The 26517-nt window shown below is 29.6% G+C and overlaps 1 protein-coding gene across 1 annotated transcript; it reads left to right on the plus strand.

Moving 5' to 3' along the window:
* Positions 1–10187: 10187 nt before the first annotated feature.
* LOC124418498 (rhoGEF domain-containing protein gxcI-like) lies at positions 10188–23383 on the plus strand. Its single transcript, XM_046945069.1, has 2 exons — positions 10188–10474; positions 20644–23383. The coding sequence occupies exon 2, from the start codon at positions 21000–21002 to the stop codon at positions 21795–21797; it is 798 nt and encodes a 265-aa protein (XP_046801025.1). The 5' UTR covers positions 10188–10474; positions 20644–20999; the 3' UTR covers positions 21798–23383.
* The last annotated feature ends 3134 nt before the right edge of the window (positions 23384–26517 follow it).

The raw sequence follows: 26517 nt of genomic DNA on the forward strand, positions 1-26517 counted from the left end.
ATAGTCTAGTCTATAGTCAAGTATATAGTCTATTCTATAGTCTAGTCTATAGTTTAGTCTATAGTCTAGGCTATAGTCTAGTCTATGGTCTAGTCTATAGTCTAGTCAATTGTCTAGTCTATGGTCAAGTCTATAGTCTAGTCAATAGTCTGGCCTATAGTCTAGTCTATAGTCTAGTCAATAGTCTAGTCTGTAGTCTAGTCCATAGTCTAATCTATACTCTAGTCTATAGTCTAGTACATAGTCTAGTCTATAGTCTAGTCTATAGTCTAGTCTATAGTTTAGTCTATAGTCTAGTCTATAGTCTAGTCTATAGCCTAGCCTATAGTATAGTCAATATAGGCTAGTCTATAGTCTAGTCTATAGTCTAGTCTATAGTCTATGGTCTGGTCTATAGTCTAGTCTGTGGTCTAGTCTGTAGTCTATTCTAGTCTATAGTCTAGTTTATAATCTAGTCTATAGTCTTGTCTATAGTCTAATCTATAGTCTAACCTATAGTCCAGTCTGTACTCTAGTCTATAGTCTGGTCTATGGTACTTTTTGAATTAATTAATTACAACTACTATTAACTTTTACATTTCATATATAAGATTAAGTAAAAAAATTAAAATTTTATATTTTTATTTACTGTAAAATAACTAGTACTCCTGTGTAGTACATATTTTTTCTATATCCTTTCGGCTTAAAAAGTTCTCTCTAGAGGAAAATTAATAGGTGTTAGTTCATTCGTTTATATCCGTATAACTATACCTTTTTAGTTATTTCTACACGCATAATATTACCATTGTCATTGTTATACACGGCATGACGATATTGTGTTAAAGGACGTGTCTAAATAAAGGACACTCCGACTACAACTCCACTAGTACATACACCCTATAATTATTTGATTTTAAAAGTTTTTAAAGTACTTATTTAATTTACATACATACTTTTAGCGGCAATAACAAATTATTCTTTAGCTGGTTGTTGGAGTTTTTTTTAAATATTACTGTTTGAAAATACACATGTGTAATAATGTATGTCATGTTCTTATGTGTATTTGTACATGAATGCGTGTTTGACATTTAAGTGGTTTAAAATATTGAAAAACTATATAAAGTACACAAAAGAAATATGCACTGTGAAAAATTTTTTGTTTACAGGTGACGTTTTCGGAGGAAACTCGAAAATCTTTGACCGGAAATTAATGACATTATCCTATGTCAGGAGTCTTTACTATTATCAAAGCTTAAAAATGTTGTAACAAAAATGTTTTTCTTATATAAAACCACTGTCACTTTTAACCAACTACTGATGTATGTGGTTTTCATTTCTAATGCATTTGTTGGCATGTACATATGTATACGTTAGTCTATATTAGCCAAGTATAAATATATGCGTTGTAAAAATTATTGTACATGGACGATTTATATATTAATTTTGTTTCCGTTATTAGGCCATATAGTCCTTTATTTATAACCTCATTTTTTAAATAGTTTATGACTGTGAATAAATAAAACTCTGTTTTTGTCGATAATATAAACTAACAACAACACATACCTAGTAGTGAGAGCGATAGACCTTTTCAAGTGTACAAAAAGAGCAAGTCGATGTGATGGTGTTTGACCATTTGTTGTAAAAATTATTAGAGTTTACAAATTACCGTTATGTACTCTAGTTTAGATAGAAATAAAATCAAAAACATTTAACAAAGCGTTACAGGAAAAGGTAAATACGAGGGTTGTAGACTAATTTGATAGTAGTCGACAATCCTATTTGTGATGTTCACTAGACTATATACTGGACTAAAGACTATAATATAGACTAAAAAGTAGACTAGAATATATACTAAACTATATACTATTATATAGTATATACTAAACTACCAACAAGACTATAGACTGGACTAGACTATATTTAGATTTTATTTATTAAAAACTTTTTGTGCCACTTAAAAATCAATATCTCTCCGAATAATACTATACCCCTCTGTACTAAATTATAGATGTCTGTTTTTGTTTACAATACATTCTATACACATTATTGATATGGTAAATTGTTAATAATATATTGGAGAAAATACATAAAAAGGTATAGAAAATTTGTATAAAAATTCCTAGCCATATTTATACAGAGTATGAGCAAAATTATCCTTTTTCCTAAAGTCACATATACCGTCATGTGCATAGACAATCTGATACACATACACATATTTCACTGAATGACCGATTAAACCGTTGCTCGTACTGTTGTTGTTGATTTTATTGTATACATTTGTATAAAGTTGGTGGTCATTCAATCGTTAAAGGTAGAGTGTAGTCAGTCAGTCATGTTTTTATCCTTCCGTTTTGTATACAAAAAAAATTTAATTCATTGTCGTTTGGTTATAGCGATTGTGTGTCTAGATATGTGGTCATAAAGGTTTGTGTATTTTGAGAAGGGTAAGCTGAGAAGTTAGTTTGAAATATTTGGCCTGTCTCCAAGTACTATATAGAGTGGACTTTATGCGAAAAGTTTCATTGTCACGTCTTGACTACTTTGGAGTAGCTTTATAACAATCTCTTTGTAATTTATGGAGTGGCGAACCTAGTTCAGTTCTAGTTTAGTTCTAGTTCAGTTCTAGTTCAGTTCTAGTTCAGTTCTAGTTCAGTTCTAGTTCAGTTCTAGTTCAGTTCTAGTTCAGTTCTAGTTCAGTTCTAGTTCAGTTCTAGTTCAGTTCTAGTTCAGTTCTAGTTCAGTTCTAGTTCAGTTCTAGTTCAGTTCTAGTTCAGTTCTAGTTCAGTTCTAGTTCAGTTCTAGTTCAGTTCTAGTTCAGTTCTAGTTCAGTTCTAGTTCAGTTCTAGTTCAGTTCTAGTTCAGTTATAGTTCAGTTCTAGTTCAGTTCTAGTTCAGTTCTAGTTCAGTTCTAGTTCAGTTCTAGTTCAGTTCTAGTTCAGTTCTAGTTCAGTTCTAGTTCAGTTCTAGTTCAAGGTAGTTCAGTTCTAGTTCAGTTCTAGTTCAGTTCTAGTTCAGTTCTAGTTCAGTTCTAGTTAAATTCTAGTTAAATTCTAGTTCAGTTTAAAAGCATCAAAACATTTATGCAAGATTCATCAGATAACTCTCGTAAAAATGGATTGAATGAAAGTCGGTCTGTTCTTTTTTTTTTCTTTTTTGTGTATTTGACAGCTAGTAATGATTACTTATCGACAAACTGCATTTTATACACATAGATTCCGTTAGTGTTTGTTAGAGTGACAATAAGTATGTGTGTGTATATGTAACTATTTAGAATAGTATGAGAATATTTGTGTGATTTATGTATGTATGAGTGTTTATAAAAGTATTAAAAACCAATAACAAGAACTTTATTGTACACATGTATTGTTTGAGTTTTTGTTTTGGTTTTTTATTTCGCTTTAAAGCTCTTCGGGTTATTTTGTTAGTGGTAACGCTAACGCCACTAGCCGCCACCGTCATCACCTCCTTTCGTCTGTTGATGATGGTCATTTGGTCAGTTGGTTGTTTGGTCATTTAAACATACCACATATACATATACAGGATCCAAACACATACTCACATAAACACAAATATACACACACCTACTCACGCTCATAGTACAATACAATTATTGTAGAGATATTTATATTTATTGAACTTATAAAAGTTTAGTTTATATTTATTGTCATTATCGAACGGATATCGTTGTATCGTTTGTTAAACGCGTTTATTAAACTCTATATATTTATTATTATTGTCTTTTTTTATATAAATATGTATAAATAAATATATACATAATCATATAATATACTTACTTGTATGTGAATATATACTGTGAGACACTATTTTACCTATTTTACATTATATATACATATATTAGTGCTTTTTTATAAAAATAAAACCAAACCATTAACAGTTGCAAAAAAATATATATAATAAATAATAATAGAAATATTTTAATACCAACATTATGAAAAGTTTTACAAATAATCAGTTCATATAAATTGTCATCATTTTAATCAATGATTACAATAGTTTGCACTTTTTTATATGCAAACACAAATCATTATTATTGTTTCCTTTTAATAATTTTTAAATCGAAATATTAATTAAAATATTTTCAAAAAAAAAAAAACAAAAAAAAATGTGTTGACATCCTCAGTAGCCTATCAAGTGCTTTTGTAGTGTTTTTTTTTTTTTTTTTGCTTCTAATAGTTGTGCTTTCTTTAGTTAATAATCTTATCAATTGTTAAGTTCTAACTACTGTTGTTAATTTTAGTTCTTTTTTGGGGTGAGTAAATACTTTATCTGTCATATCATTTTAATTATTTGTGTTTTGTAAACAAATTTTTGAAAAAGTCATTGTATGATATGGTAGTTTTAAATGACAGGTTGTAAAAAAAATATAATATATTAACAAAAAATGAAATCTTAGGCTAATTTTGAACCTAGTATTTCGAAATTCTAAAGATTGGTTAATTTTTGAAAACAAATCAATATACTATCCATTTAAAAGATGGGGGGTATATGTCCGTCTGTCCGTCCGTCTGTCTGACAGTTGCAAGCACGATAGAGTCCGAAGAGAATGAGCTAGAGGGTTGAAATATTTCCGATATTTCCCATTTTTAATAGCAAACAAACCTTAGCTATAGGAAATATTTCAACCCTCTAGCTCATTCTGTTCGGACTCTATCGTGCTTGCAACTGTCAGACAGACGGACGGACAGACAAGCAAAAATTGATTTAACGAATTTTATGCGGGTCTGTCCACAATCAACCCTACCCCCTGTATATGATGCCCCACAGAAAATTACTTTAGCGGTCAATACTGGCTTCAAAATATCAGTATAGTAAGTTTCTTGTGAACAATTTTTCTTTATAAGAATTGGTGTCAAGACAACAAGAAGAGTTGGGAAATATTTTGTATTATTTTTATTTTATACAGTTAGTAGGAAAATCTGCCAAAAAATTTATTTTAAAATTCTTATCCTTAAAAATCTAATAAAATTTTCAATATTATTTTTTCCAAAAAATGTTGAAAGATTTTTTTTATACATCTTTTGATTCTGACAGAATAAACTAAAAATAACACAAAATATTTTATAACCCTTTTTGTTAGATTGACATCAAATTTGGTATTGTTTGATCAGTAGATGTATTTTAAAAATTTTTTGAAAAATGTAAAACTTTGAAATCCTTTTGAAAGGACACAGGATCACGAAATGAAAATCTATAAACGCATATTTTTCCCCTTAAATTTATAGTTTCAGATGTATATCATCCGGTTGATGTCTAATTTTGAATGTCGGACGGTGAAAGCTAACGCCAAGCATTATTCAATAAATTAAAAAAACACTACAATTGTTAATAACTTTCCTCCCTAAAGAGACTCTATTTCGAAAAAGTATCAGACATTTGCACTCTTATTGGTTTAATTAACCACGAAAAGTATTTAGTGGTTGTTTTATCTATTTATGTTTATAACATATGTATAAGGTTTCCGAATTTACCAGATTTTACTTCTTCTAAATTTTCAAAACCCCCTGCTTGGTGGAACTACTCATTTAATGTTCATCTTTAGACTATTTGATTAGTAAATGAGAAATTTGTTGTTGACTGAACAATTATTTTTTTATTAAGATGCTTTTTTATATAGGGTCTAGGGTTATATTGACCCAATCAATCAGTACTAAATCATCAAAATTAATACAATTGTTCTTTTTTGGTACAATTCGATCTTCAAAAGTACAACGGTACACCGATGACCCAATGTACACTTTTAAAATAAATTCCCTTTTTAAAATAATAATTTAAAAATTGTACTTGTCGATAGTTTAAAGTTCAATAGTTCGGTCTAAACTTCGAGAGAGGGTATTGTACAGAATCCTGGAAGAGGTTATAACCAGACGACATTACACAAATAGAGTAACGTTTAGGATTATTTATTGTTCAATCGCTTTTCTATTCTATGAATTAGCAAATTGAATATCTTTACACTAATGTCTAATCTGTAGTTATAGCCTAAACCACTTTAGTGGGAAGGATATATTAGGTTTGTGCTGATTTTGTTACGCACAATAATATTGGTCCTATTCCCACCGCAAAGTATACAAATCGACTTAGTATCATTTTCTGAGTCAATTTTGCTATGTCTGTCAATCCGTTTGTGCGTCCGTCCGTCTATGTAAACCTTGTAATTAAACTACAGGTCTCAATTTTAAAGATAATTCAATAAAATTTGGTACATGATCTTCCATTGTTTCAGAAATGAAGCCTATTGAAAATGTTTAAGATCGGTCCATTATTTATGTAGCCCCAATACTAATGAACCCCCGAATAGGATTTGAAAATTTTGTAATCAAACTACAGTTCGCAAATTTTGGAGAATTCAATAAATAGTCTATTTTCTCGACAATGGACTAGAATATTGATTGATGTTGATGAAATGCTTTCCTTTTTATACCCTACAACACTTTAGTGGGAAGGGATTATGCTGTGGTTTGTAACGCACAATAATACTGGTCCTATATTCACCTTAAAGTATTTTCTGAGTCGAGTCTGCAATGTCGTTCCGTCTATCTGTCCGTCCGTTTGTCCGTATGTCCGTCCGTCCGTATTGATTCAACAATAAATGGCTAAAGTACATCTGAGGCAATGTACAATTCAACTTATATGCTTTATTATGAAGACTAAATTATATTTTATTCATATACAGGTGTAGGGTATTATATGGTCGGCTGTGGCCGACTATAACTTCTTACTTGTTATTAAAATAAATTTGCAAAAATATAGATTTGGATCTATCGACTGCAAAAAGGACCCGTTGGAGGTTTCAGTTTCATAAAGACTATATTCAATAATGGACCAATCAAAATTAAGATCTGTACTTTGGTGACTTTAAATCTAGTTAACAAGTAGTTTTGGATATCTATAGTTTATTAAATATGAAATTTTTGGTATCCAATACATATGCAAGGTGCAACGACCACTTTTAATAATTCACTCATTTCTACCACAAATTTTTATGATATTGTCCATACAAAATTTACTTGACTTTAATTGTTACAGTTGTATATGAATTTTCTGACTTGATTCTTATAGAAAATGACACGCCTACTAGTTTTTATTCTAAACTGCCCATTTCTTCCAGTAAATATTGATATTTGCCTCAAAACTACTCGTACAAAAACGATTCCATGTATTTGGTAGTACTTTACGCAATAGTTAATACCAAATCTTACTTAAGATGGCAAATATCAGCTGCCTACTACTGACATTATAGAGCATAATATATATTTTAAAACATTAACGTACAATTGCATTTATTTAGAGTTTATGAAAAACGGCATCAGTATACTCATTAGTTTTATTTTTGAATTGTTAATATACATCTATTTAAATTCACATATGTATTCCGTATTCGGCTCACCTTAAACTCGAAACTTATTTACATTTTACTTAATATATTGACAATATTTTTCTATGTTTGAATATACAATGACGTCTGCATGTTTGCTTTTTTAGTTTGTTATTGATTTTGACATTTTGAACTTTAAAATTAAGAACTTAGACAAACAACAAATGCGGAAATAGTGTTGGTTATTATTAGTGACCGAAAAATGTAATACGACATTACTTTGTTCGTCAAAAAATATGCTTAAATATATATTTTAATTTGAAAAGTTCTGCTACAATTCTGTTCGAATCAATTAAGGTAAATTGTACCTTGCCTCAGATATGTATATATTCTTAAGCTATTTCTTGTTGAATACAATTGTAGACATTTAAGTCAAAAAGGGGGCTTTTTATAGGGGCTTGGGTTAAATGATTATAAAATTCATCAAGGTTATCCAGGAACTTGATTTTGCAGTTTTTGTAGAAATACGAGTATATTTTACTTGTATGGGGGCTATTAGAATTCTCTCCAAAATTCCGACCTGTAGTTTGATTTCAAGGTTTACAAGCCCTATAAAGGGGTTCAGTTGTATGAGAGCTAGGTGAAATAATCAATCGATCGCAACCATTTTCAATAGGCTTTGTCCCTGGAATAGTATAAAATCATATGACGAATTGAATTATCATTAAACATTGAATTATTTTTGTGAATCATTGAATTTTTCTTCAAAAATGCAACCTGTAGTTTGATTACAAGGTTTTTCATGGACAGACGGACGGACAAAGCTAAATCGAGTGAAAAAATTATCCAATATTATTGTACGTTACAAATATCAGCACAAACCCAATATACCCTCCCCATTAAAGTGGTGTAGGTTATAATAAAAACAAATCTACAATATCAATGAATATTTATGCAATATGGGAAAATAATAGCATGGATGTATAATCGAAAGTAAGCGAGCATATTATACCCTACATCAGTGAGTGGAACCGATTTTAAAAGCCAATAAGCTTTTTACTTGAGTCAAAGGACAGTATGTGACAAATTTCATCAAATTATCTTGAAAATTGCGACCTGTAGCGTAAATACAAGATTTGCATGGACAGACTGAAAGACACACAGACGGACGGACGGACGGACAGACGGACTGGCAGACAGATGGACGGACGGAGTAGCTAAATCTTCTCAGAAAGTAATTCTAAGACAATTTGTTAAAGGTTATAATAAATATAGTTATAAAAATTGCGACATGTAGCGTGAACACAAGCTTTGCATGGACAGACAGACAGACAGACGGACGAACAGACGGACTGGCAGACAGATGGACGGACATAGCTAAATCTACTCAGAAAGTAATTCTAAGACAATTTGTTAAAGGTCTAACAAATATATATAATAACACATCCAAATAGAACACCACTAAAACACTGCACCTTTCATGCACTAAACGTATGTGTAAAATGTATAAACAATATAAATTTTAATAAATGCGATAAATACAACAGAAATTATAAGCTGACAATTTACCTGTAAATTGTACTGTTGTATTTTAGTACGTGAACGCGAGTACTTTCTTATAAATATGTCATGTGTACGAGTATGACACTAGTGTAAACATCCCACAAAAATAAAACACAAACAAACAAACATATAAACTAGCGACCACATTATGCGGTTTACACTTCACAAAACAAAAGCAAACAATAGTAAAATTGTATATTATGTGAGTATATTTTTATTTTTTCGTAATAAGAACACTGTGCTGTATGATGACGATCAAGTACTTACATACATATGTACTATGTATGTAGTATGTACATTAGCTAAAACAACAACAACTACATTAAATTGCTGCATGAAAACAACAACAACTCATAATAAAAATTTATGATAAGAAATGAATGCGCTTATCAATATTTAACCAAAAAAAATATAACAAAAAACCAAAGATAACAAATCCTTATCTAAAAAAAATGTGAAAAATAATAAAAAGAATACAATTGTAACGAACGATTTAAAAGAGAAGAGAACAAAATACTTACACTGTATACGAGGGTAGAAGAAAGAGTTATTTGAAAACATATTACTTTTTATTATGAAAACTATAATTATATAATGATATTTTAAATTTAACCTTACGTAAGTACTACAATCTTTAGTTAGTTAGTAAGTTAATAAGTTGGTAAGCTAATAAGTTAGTAAGTTAGTACGTTAGTAAGTTAGTAAGTTAGTAAGTTAGTAAGTTAGTAATTTAGTAAGTTAGTAAGTTAGTACGTTAGTAAGTTAGTAAGTTAGTAAGTTAGTAAGTTAGTAAGTTAGTAAGTTAGTAAGTTAGTAAGTTAGTAAGTTAGTAAGTTAGTTAGTTAGTTAGTTAGTTAGTTAGTTAGTAAGTTAGTTAGTTAGTTAGTTAGTTAGTTAGTTAGTTAGATAGTTAGTTAGTTAGTTAGTTAGTTAGTTAGTTAGTTAGTTAGTTAGTTAGTTAGTTAGTTAGTTAGTTAATTAATTAATTAGTTAGTTGGTTAGTGGTAACGATCAGATTTAAAGCTCTTGGTAGATAAATTACGTTATTCACATATTGTTATTCAAAAACTTTTTCGACTGCCCTCATATCAACACGATTAGACTAGATAATGAGATGTAATTGTATGAGTGCGTTTGTGTTTTAAAAGGGAGCGAAATTAGTGCATGAAATATGACAAAAAGGTAGAGTTTGTACAGAGAGTTCTTATGAATATCTGATTGTATGTTTATCTGTCATTTTTTTATTTTTGTCTCCTCATATAGAGTATTGAGGAACAAATTACCTACGAGTACTTAGTGTTAGTTCCAATTGAAACGGAGCGCGGTAACGGTTAATTTTTCTGTTTGTCGTTAATTTCCTACGTATTCGTGTGTGATAGTGAGTGGTCGGTCGAACGGTCAATTCATTGTTCTTTTCGGTTTATTTTTATCGTATTTTCAAATGTTAATTGAAATTTCACCTAAGCGATCTTGACAAAGTAATTAAGTGTGTTAATTAAAATCAAAAGAATAGCTTATGTAAATGTGGAATATAACAAAATAATTAAGAGAAACAAAAAACAAAAAAATAATACATTTGCATTCAGTTCTTGAAAGGTAAATTGTTTTTTTTTTTACACACAAAACAAAAAGCAAAATGAACAATGAGTTATTAGTAATTAAAAAACGTGTTTTTTTAATGTTGATTAAAAATTTAACAATATTTATTTAAAGAAATTGCAATACAGGGTAGCACAAAATAGATGTGTAAATATTTTGCGAGTACTGCAAAATTTATAAGTGTGCTGCTAATTTAGAAATATTTTTTTAAGAATAGTGAGTTTTTACTCTTTTAAAATTATATTGTCTTTGGATTTTCAAAGCAATAAAATTGAATAAAATTGAAGTAATAAATCTGAATTCAAAAAAACAATTAAATAGCTTTCCCTGCTTTAATTAAACAAAATTTTCAACAAATATGTCCTTTGCTACAACTTTCATAAAAATATTTCTTTTCAACTACCAAGCCAACAAAATTTAATCAAATTTATACCAAATATTTTGCCTGCCTGCAGAGAGACAATTAATTTTAGCCTGCCTCTATAGCAAAGGATTTTTTTCAATATAAATAAAAACCAAATTGTTACACAGCAATAACACAAAACTTAATTAAGACTTAAAGAGACACCTGCTGGGCTGTAAATCTACAAACAGCAGTAGTTGTAGACAAATTTAATAATATATAACAAAGATACATACATATACATACACATATGTATGTATAGGAAAAGAGGACACACATACAAATTTAAAACAAAATAGAATATGTTTGTAAATAAAAATGAACTTACAAGATATTTCGAAAAATAAATATACAAGAGAAGAAGAAAAAAATAATCTAAAATAGATTTTATATAAAAGATAACCAATATATCGAAAACAAAAGATAAATACAATTTGCAAGGTGACAACATAAACAAAAGACAACAAATTCAAAAACAAAAAAAAAATGGCACAGACCAGCAACAACAAGTGAAAAGACAATGTAAAAACATTGACATAAAAACAAATTTTTGTAAAAAAGGAGAAAATAAAATATGTGAAAAAAAATCAAACAGTTACAAAGAAAATATTTTGTTCGCACAAAAACACCTTTCGTAATCATGTAACTGTGTTAGTTAACTATTATTTTGTAACTAATACATACATATCTAATCGTAGTGATGTCAACAGCAGTAGCACAGTATTTGTATAATAATAATAAAAGGATATCATGACAAAAGTTTTAACGTACAAACACACATACATAGAACTACTCTTACACACTTGCAAAGGATATCAATATCTTTTATCTTTTCATGATGATGTTCACATCAACATCATTCAATATGATGCACTACTAATACATACTTTTGTACATTTACAGAAAAAATGTCATAGATAGTTACAGTGAAAAGCAAAAATGGTTAGTCCTAATACAATTAGTTTAGTGTAACCAAACAGGCTCTATTTTTTCATAAAAAGTTACTTTTACAATAATTATGAACCGATTCGCAGTGGTTTGACTAATTTATTGCTTGAAAATATTTATTAATCTTGTGGCCTCCGATAGGTGGGTTTGATTCCCACATGTGACACTTGTTAAGGAGCGCACAACAGGCCCGATAGAGGCCAAGATGTATTTCTTCAGATTTGATGTGTATACATCCTCCTTTCAAACTAACTAACTAACCAGTAATCGTGTCATTTATTGAAGAGAATCTAAAGAAATTAGAGCTATTCTTCTAAAGAATTTGATTTTGCTTTTATTTTTCTGGTTTCTCGAAAAATTGCCTTTTTTTGTTGAAATACCTCGTAATTGATCGTGGAACAATTTTTCAATAATATCTTTAAAACAACATATTAAAAAATTTCAAGTTAATTGAGGAACTAGTTAACTTATAACTTACACTGTACTTTAACTAAAACATCAACGAAAGACTACTGTTCTCTGGAAATATAAAAAAACGCAAAGGATATTTACTTACAATTTAAAGAGTTATATAAAATGTGATGTTAATCATTTCGTTAAACAAGTAAAATAACAAATATTATAATTCTGAATTCAAATGTTTAAAAACAATTTCTAAATTTATTCTAAAACAAGTAAGAAGACCGACTATCATGGTCATTACCGACCATTTAATAAAATTATCAAATTTTTAACTTTTCATAAAGAAACTTTTATGTTGAATTTTACCTTAATTCTAAAGTATTTAAGTAATTTATTGATATTAAAAATAAATTTTCTAAATGAGGCTTTATATAGGAGTATAGGCAAAACATGGGCCGATCCTTATTAAATTTGGGAAAGTGATATATTTTCAAATAACAGTTATTTTTGTTGAGTTTTATTGTAATACAAATTTTTACAAATCAATTTTAAACGTTTAATACATTTTATTAAGAGGAGTTTGTATGAGGGCTAGGTTCAATCATTACGAAAATCTGCAGTGCCATTTATACTTATATAAATTATAATTATATAATGGACCGATTTCAACCATTTTCCATAGGCTTGCTCCCTGTGCAAAAAAACATGTTTGGTTCAAATTTCATCAAATTATCTTGAAAATTGCGGCCTGTACCTTGCGCACAAGGTTTACAAGGACAACCAGCAGGACAAACGGACGGACGGACGGACAGACATGTCTTAATCGACACAAAAAAATAATTCTAATTATACTTTAAAGTGGGTATTGGACCAATATTTTTGTGTGTTACAAACATCAGCACAAACGTATTATAACCCTCCCGACTATAGTGGTGTAGGGTATAAAAACATACCGTGAACAAGAGTAAATTTGGCTTTAAAACTTTCCTTACCTAATCATTCTATTAATCAACTTTCTTACACCAAACTTTCAAACACCCTATACGATAGTTAAACTGACATTATAAGAATCTAACATCTAACTAATGTATATGTGTATGTATGTTCTTTTTCTAGTTGTAAGCTAAAAAACAATACTCTTGTACATAAATACGTAAGCAACAACTACTACAAACAACATATCTAATTTTGAGCATCTTTAGTAAGTCTTTAAAAAAAAAAGACAAGAAGAAAGCTTGTTTAGTTTACTATCACAATCACTACCTAACAACATGACTATAAACTATAACCCTGCAGTTTTGGGTGTCTGTTTCGAATTAGTAATTTGTTGTTGATTTCTATTTATTTCAGGGTTAAAATATTAAGTTATTTGAATATTACATTTGTTGATTTAATAGACTAGAGAGGGCTGGTGTGACGACTAGTCCTTGGATCAGCCAAACCAGAACAGTCCTTAGACTAGTCCAGAGATTAGTTAACAGGTTAGTTCGGAAATAAGCCAATCGACTAGTACATACACTGTAGAATATTGACTAGTCAATGCTTAGAGTATATATAGTTAATATATAGACCAGACTTTAGGTTAATCAATATACTTGTTTATAAAGCAGTACATAGACCAGTCTTTAGATTAGGCAACAGGTCTAGAGAGTAGACAATAGACCAGTCTATTATCAAGACAATAGACAATTTTGTAGACTAATCCATATCCCAATCTATAGACTAGTCAGTAGAGTAAAATACTCAATAGACTAGTATATTAACTGGACACTAGACTGATCTATTGACTAGACAATAGACTGATCTATCGACTAGGCAATAGACTGGTCTCTAAACAAGTCAACGGACCACTCTATAGACTAGTCAACAGACCAGTTAAAAGACTAATCCATAGAGCAATAGTCTGGTATATTGACTAGGCAGTAGACTGGTCTCTAAACAAGTCAACAGACCACTCTATAGACTAGTCAACAGACCAGTTAAAAGACTAATCCACAGACCAATAGTTTATGGATTAGGCAAAAGGTAAGTGTATGAAGTAGTCAATACATCCGTATATAGAGCACTTAATAGGCCAGTCTATAGACTAGTCATTAGACGAGTCCATAGTCTATAGCTCAGTGTAAAGATGGTCTGATTAATTAAATGGACAATTTATTAGTATAGGGTCTTGACAATTGTTTTTACTATGGACTGATATAAAGACTAGCCTGTGGGGATATTGACTATTCCATGTATTGATTTACAGACTAGTTGACTACTCTATATATACTCTCAATAGAAAAGTACATAAAAAGCATACATCCGATTCCTCTAAAACGGTTGGGTTCTGACAGCTCTTTTTCTATTAAACACAGACACATCAGCATCTATCACAATACACAAACTTACACACTTTTTTTCCAGATATACTAATACAACAAGATGAAAACTGCAACCTAGAGACGACAACACTTTTTCAACTATTGAACATATTAGTAGTAGTCCTAGTCTTGTACTACGCGTTACATTGTCACGTCAATAATACCTCAACTACTACTATTGCTCCTGCTTTTACTACAGTTGCTCTTTATCGTCCTTAATAAGTTTTTGTTTTTGGTTTTGTTCCATTTTCTATCGTTAGACAGTTACAAGTTGCAAAATACAAAAAAAAAATAAGATTTTATAAACTTTTTTACAACAAACCGTGCAACAAAATATAATGTAAAGCATGTAATTTTAAAAGGTGTTATGCCACTAACGTTGCCAGTGTTCTAATTAATACAAGTTTCTGAAAGTGTTGTAAAAAAAATATTTAACTATTTTTTAATAATTTCAAAATTAGAAAGTTTTTAATGAATTTAAGTAATTTGAAACAAAAAAGTTGTTAAATTAAAGAAAAGAATATGTAAAAAAAAAACAAAATATTAATATAGTTTTTTTACATATCAAGACCTTGAAAAGTATTTTATTAAATTTTTATTACTAAATTATTAAATTAATTCAAATTTATGTGGTAATTTGTGTTTTTAAATTTTTATCTAATAAAAATTTTATTAATTTAAGGAATTGCAAAAAAGTGAATATTTAATTTTATTTTAATATATAAAATTTGTTTATTTAGATTTGTGTATGTGATTTTGTTTTCTTTAAGTTTTAATTACTATTGTAACTACCCTAATAGTGGTAGTCAAGTAGTAAACATTTAACTCGTTGTCAACTAATTAGTTAAATTGAAATCGAATTATTTGTTATCTCACTTGAATTAACCACACACTCATTCAGCTTAATTATCAGTCAGTATATACATATACATAAATAATATGTATATGAATCCAACATATGTACATATATACATATGCATGTATTTACCTAATAATAGGGTAGTTTTTCCTTCCTAGAAATCGGATGTTTCACGGGAAAAAATTAAACTGCTGGACTTTTTATATCTACTAGAGTACATAATGGGAGCTCCGCCTTTCTAATCGAAATTAAATTAACAATTCAGATTGTAAAAAAATGTTTGCATTTTTAAAATGAATACAGATAAAAATTTTAATATTTTTTAAGGGCCCTTCAGACGATCACACTTTACGTACGACAAGTCTAATGAAAAAGTAAAATGAAATTCCATCCGTATAACAAAAAACAGAATAAAAGTCGTATGATTTATATTTTGTGTGTTTACAAGATTGGTATAAAACCATTAAAAAGGCAGATGGAAACAGCTGTTTCACTTTTTTATACGTGTTTACATAAAAATACATCTCTGATCTAATGAAACCGGGTTGTTTTTTGAATCATTTAAAAAAATGAAGAGAGCCATACGACTGTCAAATTTTCCATCTGTATTCTCTCTCAATGTGTGATGGTTTGATTACATATTGCGTTTAGACGATCCCATCCGTACTCTTCTACACAAAATTTTGACAGATCGTGTAAAGCCGGCTTAATTGGCATCACTGGATTACTGTGTTGTTTACTTTTTTATGTTTTGTTTCTTGCTCTGTTTGGTTTTTAGTTCAAACTGGGGTTCTATAGTTGTAACGAAAAGTCGACTTTTTGACTGTTTCCATTTTATGCAAAGTCGATTTTTTGACTTTTTTTAGTTAGTTAAAAGTCGACTTTTATACCTTTCGACTTTTAGTATTTTATAAATAGTCGACTTTTCGACTTTATTCGACTATTTTCGACTTTTTTGGACTATTTTCGACTTTTTCACTATTTTCGATTTTTTTCGACTATTTTTGACTTTTTCCGACTTTTCGACTATTTTCTACTATTTCTGACTTGTCGATGATTTTCGACTTTTTCTGACTTTTTTCGATTGTCAACTATTTTCGACTGTTTAACTAATTTTGTCTTTTTTCGACTTTTTCCGATTTTTCGACTATTTCAGATTTCTTGAAGATTTTCGACTTTTCAACTATTTTCGACTGTTTGACTATTTTTGTCTTTTTTTTCTACTATTTTCGACTATTTTGGACTTTTTCCGACTTTTTAACTATTTTTGACTTTTTCCGAATTTTTTACTTTTTTCGACTATTTTTGAGTGTTTCCGACTTTTTTCGACTTTTTGACTATTTTCGACTTTTTTCAGACGATAGTCGAGTTATCGACTTTTTTGGAACAAAATAGTCGACTTCGACTTTTTTCAACAAAAAGTCTATTGTTCGATTATTCGAAAGTCGATTTATAGAACCCTAGTTCAAACATACATACGTTATGTCTATGTGTTAGTAACAACTTCAAATCCTTATAGCTCCCAAAATTCTGAACCGATCTTATTAATATATATATTGTGCACATCTTTGAAGAAACACCTTTAAAATGGTCAAACACCTTCGGCCAATATCGGATGTATACAGTAAGAGTAAAAGGGGTCACAAAAATAGCTTTGCCTATTATATTAATGACTTCACTACGCACTTTATTTTTACGTATATTGATAATTTTTTATGAAAAATGAAATTCACTTTTTTTGGAAGTATTTTGTTTAATTTTTGCTGGGTATGGTCGTAATTATTTTTTTCGATAAAATTCGATTATAATTGTGAACCCGAAATATACATCGTATCGTATCTGATCTACATCCAATAGTATTAACCTTGGTGCAAATTTCATCCAAATCGATTTTTTGAGTTGAGTTACTTGACTCTGAATTATCAAAACATACATACGAAATAGCATACGAAATGGCAAAACCATTAGACGGCTAAATCGTGGACAAAATCTTAACAGGAACAACCCTAATCGTAGCATCATATATGGACAAAACTTATGCACACACACTTCGATATGCAATACAATTTTGCGGCAAATTTATGTCTACTGAAGTAAGTGCAATATATAACCGAAACAGTACGTGTTAAAAATTATAATAATGATGCTATTAATTGGTTGTTAAGGTAATATAACAACATGTTAGTGTAGTATAAAGATATATATTTAATATGCGGATCTGATCAGTATAAACTTTCCCATATGACTCAAAACGGTGTGTAATGCACTTTTTATATTGGAGCAAAGTGAAATAGTGGACCCATGTTGACTCATTTCAATGCCATACTAACTGGATGAACTAAAAATAATTTTGGAAGATGTTCTACAGGACAATGAGCAAAATTAATCGATTTCTTTGTTATTTGAAATTTGGCAAATTTTTAACCAAATACTAGCAAAGGGTATATATATAGTTTATTACTTTTCTTGTAGTGCACTAAATTGACAATAAGGCTGATTAATTACCGTGTAGATTTAATTGTAATAATACCTATGTGTTATGTTCTGTTGTATTTTAACATCTACATATGTATGGAATTGTGTGAGTGGTATTAATGGCAACATTTCATTAATTATAATTACACTCATGGTTATTTGTTTATTTGTTAATAAACTATGAAAAATAAATAAAAATAAAATTGTTTAATGTTTATAACAGAAAATATTTCTACATAAATAATATGAAATTTTTCATTGTCTTAAAGATATATAATAATATTTTAGAATAATTTCTTTAATATTATGACATTTTCATATCTACTAAATTTTAAATGAAATATAAAATTTCCCGTTTGAAACTATTTCAATATTAATTTTGTAAATATGTTGAAAATTCTTACTATTTATGAACATTTCTTATTCTGCATGAAAATTGTTAGCGAAAAAAAGTTGTTTCAATACTATTCATTGAAAAATTCATTCCAGTTTGCAAAAGTCTAGTGGTTTCATATTTTCTTAAAATTTACATTATTACACCCTTCTCCAGGTAGCATTTGCAAGACGGTTGGATAATTGAGCAGTAAACTTAGTTTGTATATCCTCCACCACCATTAGTGGTGATGGAGAGTATATGTATGTTTATCATTCCGTGTTTAATACCAAGAAATATCAATCTTATATGAACAATATCTTATAAGAATAAATATGAATCCTTGTGAAGTTCTAAGTCGATTTAGCTATGTTCGTCTATTTGTTTGTAATTGTAAAACAATCTCAACTTAAAACTAAGCAAAAGAAGACAATAAAATTCGCCGAAAATATTTGCTGTTATCTTAAGCAGTTTGGTATTGAAAACTAGCAAAATCGGTTCACGACCTAAAAATTTTATGAGTAAAAATTTCAGACTACCTCGAAAAAAATTTTCCGTAATTATTCACAAAAACTACAAAATATAATTCGATGAATATTTTGACACTCTAGAAAAACCATGGGTGCTTCACTGCCCAATAAAACCCTACACCTGTATACGAATAAAATGTGATATGGTTTTCATAATAAAACCATTTAAGCTGAATTATACTTTGCCTCAGAAATACTTAAGCCATTTATTGTTTAATAAAACTGTGGATATTTAAGTAAAATTATGATGGGGGCTTTTTTATAGAGGCTAGGGTCAAATGAACATAATAAACATCATAATGAACTTAAAAGTCCTATTTGGCGAGTTAAGTTGTATGGGGCCTAGGTGAAATAATGAACCAATGTTAACTATTTCAATAGGCTTCGTCTACGGTACCATAAAGGATCATGTGCCAAAATTGCGACCTGTAGTTTGATTACAAGGTTAACAAGCCCAATTCGGGGGTTCAGTTGTATGGGGTCTAGGTGAAATAATAGACCGATGCTCACCATTTTCAATAGGCTTCGTCTATGGTACCATAGAAGATCATGTGCCAAATTTCATTTAATTATCTCCAAAATTGAGACATCTAGTTTGATTACAAAGTTTACCAGCCCTATTCGCGGGTACAGTTGTATGGAGGCCTCCCCACTAAAGTGGTGTGGGATATAAAAAGTACCAAAATGTCTCCCATATAGACTATTAATCAGTAAGCTCTGTGTATGTGTATGAGTTTCAAGTTTCTATATTCAAAAAGTATCATTTGAAAAATACAATTACAATTATGAAATAGTGGAATAAATTCTACGTTTCTTTGAAAGTTCTAATAGAAAAGTACCATTTTCCACCATCACCCCTAGGAATACACATTTTTGAAAATTAAGTTTACAACATATTCCGTGTTTTTATCTATTACATCGCAAATGTAACTCATATGACTCAAATCTTTATTCATTTGTTACGAAAAATTTGTGCTTTCCAAAAGTACCAAATACTTTAATCCTATAGTGGTCTTAGTACTCGAATTCAAAAATAATATACTAATAGCTTATTTTGTGTGAGTAAATAAACAATTTTTCAAATTTTATAAAAAAAAAAAATAGCTCCATGATTTTGAATAAAATTAAATTTCCCGTTTTTCCCCTTTTTGGTACTTTTTTCCGCCGAAAGAAATAGCAAATATTTTGTTAAAATAAATATTAGTGAATTAGTCCGTATAAGTGGTATATATAAGAATAAGAATATGTCAATAAATCGAAAAGGTTTTTTTAATGTGCTAAAATAAGATCCAAAATAGAGTTTTCTCATTTTTACACCCAAAAAGGACTAAATTTTAAAAAAGTTCGAAGCAGGTGTATGATAATTTAGAAAGATGTGTTCTAAATATTTATAAAACCTTAATTAATTATGTTTATTAGTTAAAAACTTATAAACGCCCCAAAAAGGTACCAAAATCAGTTTTGTTACACATGTTTACCCTTTAAAAGCACTATTTTGAAAAAGTACCAGACACCTATCTGCTCTTTTTAAGAATAGTAGTAAATGCAATTTAAATTTTTCTTTTATTACTAATATTTTGTAAAATAATCAAGAAAACCTGTTTTCCTCCTTTGTCCCTTTTTTACCCCCCCCAATAGACTTCATGACTCTAGGATTAGCTGTTAGGACTGTGCGCTCATGAATCCCTCAGTCAGTAACGCTACTGTTTTATGTATATAGATTACATTTAAATATTAATTAACTATTTTATATTATTACTGTATTAAACATGTTTAATGTACTTATAAATATTTTATATTTCTTTTATTTCAGATTAAAAAAAAATATTAATATTAAATACCAATTATCTACAAAAAAGTTACAATTAATAAAAAAATCCCTATAATCTATAAAAAAAATTGTTATTTACTTAATCCTTTAGAAATCTCCAGTGAATGTGTAAAAATAAAAACCCAGAAAAAAAGAGCTTTACAAAATAAAACTAAAATTTATAATACTGTGATAAATACAAAATAAAAAAATACATAAAATTAAATAAATGAAAATAAAAGTTTCACAATAAATAAACAAAATAGAAAAAAAATTATATTAAATAAAACAAACCAATAATTTCAAAACCAAAAACAACTAAAGTTTTCACAGTTCACACAAAAATAACCAAACTAAAAATGTTGCAATCCCTTAAACTGCGCACAGACAAACTTATGGATGCTACAAATAATGGTATGGATAACCACAATAACAATACAAATAATCTAGTTGCAACAACACCGCCAACAACAGCCGCAGCAGCAGCAACAGTTTTAACAACAAATCCACTATTAACAACTTTGGCAACATCAACGACTTTGTTAGCGCCAACAGTAACAGCAACAACAAATTTAGTTAGAGAAACATTGTCAACACCTGTTGCTCTGCATGCTAATGGACTTAGTGTTTTTAACAACAACAACAATAGTAATAATCATTTAGTAAACCATACCAACAACAACAATAATAATAATCATTTAAATAATATACACCACCTGCAACAATATCAAGCCAAATATTTAGAATCTGCCAATGCTGCAACTGCTGCCTCCGCCTCTGCTGCTCATAATGTTATAACAACTGCAGCAAAAACTTTTCATCCTTATTTGCGTCCAGTAACAAAAAATAACTCCTCAACTTCACCACCCTTGACAGCAGCTAACAATTCCTCTACAACTAAAACTACTACAACATTGTTTCAAACACTTTTACAAAACCAAATAAATTCCACGGTTGTTGCAACAACAACAGCAACACCAGCAGCAGCTGTTCTAGCAACAACTATAACAACATCAGCTAATACTTTGGCCACAACAGCATCAAGTGGATTATTAACTTTGCCAACAACACCACCATCATCATTAGAAACAGCATCAGCAACAACTTCATTAGCCAGCAACAACATGGAAAACCAATCCTCACAAATTAATCCGTAAGTTGTATTCACTTGTTCTCTTTTTTTCCCCTTGTTTTTCTGTACTTTTAATCATCATTTCAAACACACTTTTCTGTTGTACCCCCTACTGCCTGTTGCATTTAACATGGCATTTGGATTTAAATACTAAATACTTGTTTTTTTTAACTATCCACCACCACCAATGGTGATAGTGGTCATATATTAGTTTGACATTCTATGTGTAACACCAAGATATATTAATCTGAGACCTGTCGAAGTATATACATATAATTCAGGTCCTAACGAAATTCTGGACCCTTGTTTTTTTAATTATATACATATGTATATTGCGGGTCCTGATGAAATTCTGATTCGATTTGTCTTTTTTGTCTGTTTGCCAAAAACACGCTTAAGTGTTTCCACATTTCGCTTCACAACGTAAAAAGTTATGATATTACCAAAAAGATGTTATATTATATTAATAGAAACCTTGATCCATATCGGTACATAATTGATCGTAGTTCCCACATAAGGTCCACTTCGAAAATTTCTTAAATGTACATAACATATGAAGAAATTAAGATATCCGGATCGGTGAATAATTGTTCATAACTCCCATATTATACCCACTCCTGATAACCACACAGGCCGACTTATTTCATTTCTCAATAAGCATATTAAGATGAAATTCGATGTGAATATAAACCAGATTGTTAATTACTTGCGTATCGGTCCATACTTGGTCGCAACTCCTATATAAGGTCCGCTTTCGAGAATTGCTTAAACGAAAATAAGATTCGATTAAAATATATTTTGAGTTTGGGTGAACCGGTAGGCTGGCTTATCAGTCTGGAGGTTGTGGGTTCGATTTCCACCAGAGACTCTAGAGTGCTACACTACATCGCCAACATGCTCGGTAAATTCGGTTAGAATATAATTTTTAGTTTATTTATATAATTCCACAAAATTGTTTTCTGAATCGTTCATAAGTGGAAAATCACCAAATCGTTGATAATTAAGGATATTCTAATGAATATCCAAATAAATAATATTTCTGTGTACACAAATCGCTCCGAAAATTTGTTAAGGTCTACTTCGTAGAGTGCAGAATGATCCACAGCACTCCTATAAAGTGGACTTACGAAAGTAATTTAATCAAACATATTTCCTTAATACCTATATACGTATATCCGTATAATTATATTTTGAATTTATTTATATCAGATCCCCTTCCACTCTTAATTGGTCCACTTCAGAAAACAACGTAATTGTCCAAAAATAGTTCCGAAAGTAACTTAATCAAGTATATGTATATCCGTATAATCATATTTTAAGTTTATTTATATCAAGTTTAGACCGAGAAATCTTTTTTCTGGATTGGTTCATAATTGGCCACAGATTCCCTTCCGCCTATACTGACTGACTGATACAGCCCAAACGGCTAATCTTAGAATCATGAAATTTTGACAATAGAAGTCTTTTTGGATATGTAGATCCACTAAGGAGGGATTTTTGAATATTTGTATATTTGGGGGTAAAAAAGGGGAAAAGGTGGTTTTCTTGATTATCTTACACAATATTTGTAATATAAGAAAAATTTTAACTACATCTACTTTTACTCTTAAATAAAGCAGATGGGTGTCTGGTACTTTTTTGAAGTTCGTACTTTTAAGGGGCAAAAATGTGTACGAAAGGTGATTTTGGTAGCTTTTTGGAGCCTTTATAACTTTTATAGTAATAAACATATTAACATTTTTTTGAAATATTTTGGACAAATCTTTTTTAATTATAAGACACCTGTTTCGTACTTTTTTGAAACTTTTCTTTAGCACATTAAGAAAATTTTTTCGATTTATTGACGTTTACTTATAAACGTGCTCTTATACGGACTCTGTGTAATATTTATTTTATCAAAAAATTTACTATTTCTTTGGGAAAAAAGTTTCAAGAAGGGAAAAAACTGGAAATTTAATTTTATTCAAAATCATTGAGCCCTTTTCTATAAAATTTAAAAAATAGTTTATTTACTCACACAAAATAATGTATTGGTATATTATTTTGGAATTCGGGTACTAAGGGTAAATTATTTGGTACTTTTTGAAAGCACAATTTTTCCGGAACATATACAGATTTGAGTCATATGAGTTCTATCTGTGATGTTAAGATATAAACGTGTTTTAAGGTATATTAGATTCGATACAGCTGAATTTATTATGTTAATTTATTTTATGCAAAAGGCTACTGCAAAAAGTTTTAAGGTACTAGAGAGAAATAAATAGATTTATTATATTTGAAATATTTTGTTTTTCTTTTTTTTATGTTCATCATGTTGATACAAGTTTTATTTTAAAACATGTTTTATTTCCGCGAAAATATCAAACATTAAAAATAAATAATTTACAATAGATTTTCATAGAGAGAAATTTTCCTAATGAGGGTTCTAAAACATTTTACATTTAAAAATACTAAGTAGCGGCAGACCTCTAGCTTCTCTTATGATTAACGTAAATAAAATACTTTCAATAGACAGAAGGACGGATATAGAATTTTATAAGAAGCCAAGAACATGAACGAAACAGGAAAAACGGAAAATTAAAAAATACGAAATTAATTTTGTAAACTTTTGAATTAGAACACTTTTGACATTTTCTTTTATAATCGTTTTAAATGCTAAACAATTATTAAATTTCATATTGAAAAAAGAAATATAAAAATGAATATTTTCTTTATTTCAATATTATATTTAACATATAAACTACTAAATTATGTAAAATCTTCAATTTAAACTCCATAACACCTGGCATAAAATCTCTGGAAAGAAAACACAAATATCCCGAATTTACTTGCAACTACACATACACTCTTGCACACTCATACACACACAGCAACATAAACAAGCACATTATCCTAAACTAAATTCAAAATTTATATCCTTAAAGAACGTCATGTTTTCATTTTATACTTTGCCAAATATACATACACAAACAATGAAGAATATTTTGTTGGTCATAGCTGATCATTTGATGCCCTACAGCAGTGAATATTCATAAATGTTAAATAAAGTTATTGATGGTTTATTGTTAGAATTTTGTATGGAAAATGTGCACAATAAACCTAAAATAAGCGATTAATATCTTTAGTTCTAAATTCAGAAATATGCCCAGCAAAAACTTACATTGAAGAGTTATGATTGAATGTCGAAGTGCTTAACGCGAACACCTTCTCGTATAGACCTTATTTTACGGTGGTATTTTCCGATATGGGTGAGCTTTTCTGACGACTTACCACCGCCCCATTGTCCTTCTTAAACACTGTTTCAGTTATCGGTTACTTTGCTCAAGTACTTCAGCTATCTAATCTCTGACCATAGCTAGCCTATTGCTGGCCCATTGCTTTACTTCCGAGATGCAAAAACGTTACTTCGGTTTACAAACAAAAATTTGGGATGCCCCCTGTTGAATCGGCAGCAGCATCTAGAATCTATCAAATAAGCCAAAGACTTTGTTCTCCCTCACAAGGAACACACTGTGTTAAATCTGGTGTACGAGCTAGCAAGATCCGTATATCCTTTCATTCATCCTGTTTCATAAATATTTAACACAAACTCATTTCCAAGGCTTAGTTCTACAGTTCCGAAGGAACTCCAACCAACTGACAAGCCAGGATAAGGTGCTACGGGTAACTGGCCGCCCGTAGAATCAGATTATATCAATCGAATCGACCCCATACCAAATCAAATGTTCGAGGAGTTTAATGCCATAAATAGTTTATGGTCAATGCAAACTAAATGTACTTGTAGCACCCATTTCACCGGGATTGCAATAACACTAAAATGGGGTCTTTCATCAAGGTAACATTCCCTAGGGGGGAATTAGGAAACTAATGAAATAAAATGCTAAAAAGATGATTTTCACTATATATTGATACAACACGGTGTAAGCATTGAGGGCAAATACTTACCACGCTCGCTTACAAATCACTACTTAAATAAGTACTTAAAAATAAGGCATTAAAAAGATGTCTTGTTTTATAAACAAAAAATTGTTCGAACAAAATACAAACCTAGGCTTCTTATTCGTTAGTTCACAACATTTGTGTTTTTAAGGGAATTTTGAAGGTTAAATTCTGAAGGGGTGTTTGAGCCAAATAAGGCCCGAGCATTACGATCAATATCATATACATATACTTACGTACAAATTAAAATGAGTCTTGGCATTTTTGTAGAGATATAAGAACATTTAACATAATTATTAGATCAAAAGCCCAATTCGCGTGGATCGGTTGTATTAGGGCTAGGCTAATGGACAGATTTTAACCAAATATATGTCAAAAGAAAAGTATGTGACAAATTGTATTATCTTAAAAACACTTTAGGAATCAGAAAGTGATTCCTAATGTGTTATTAGGAAAATAGTTATAGGTGTTACAAATATCAGCACCAACGCATTATACCCTCCCCATTGTAGTAATGTAGGGTATAAATAGAAAAAAAATCATCCTAAAAATAAACTTCAACATCAACCAGACAAAATGCGAAAAAAAACCTAACGACGAAAATTGAATTTTTATGTTTTACATAAAACAATTCTTATGCAAATTATTAATCCATCTTTAAGCAGGAAAACGAAGACGTAACAAATACAAAAATATAAAAGTAATAAAAAAAACTTGATGATATAAAAAAATTTTGAAATTTTATTTTCTTTTTACCATAAGTTTTAAATGGCAAAGACTAAAAATTTCAAACATAAAAAAGCTAT

Source organism: Lucilia cuprina, chromosome 2 (genome assembly GCF_022045245.1).
Source record: "Lucilia cuprina isolate Lc7/37 chromosome 2, ASM2204524v1, whole genome shotgun sequence".
Taxonomy (NCBI): Eukaryota; Metazoa; Arthropoda; class Insecta; order Diptera; family Calliphoridae; genus Lucilia; species Lucilia cuprina.

Excerpts from the sequence above, each read along its gene's own strand:
- LOC124418498 (XM_046945069.1), top strand. The coding sequence starts at position 21,000 with ATGTTGCAATCCCTTAAACTGCGCACAGACAAACTTATGGATGCTACA.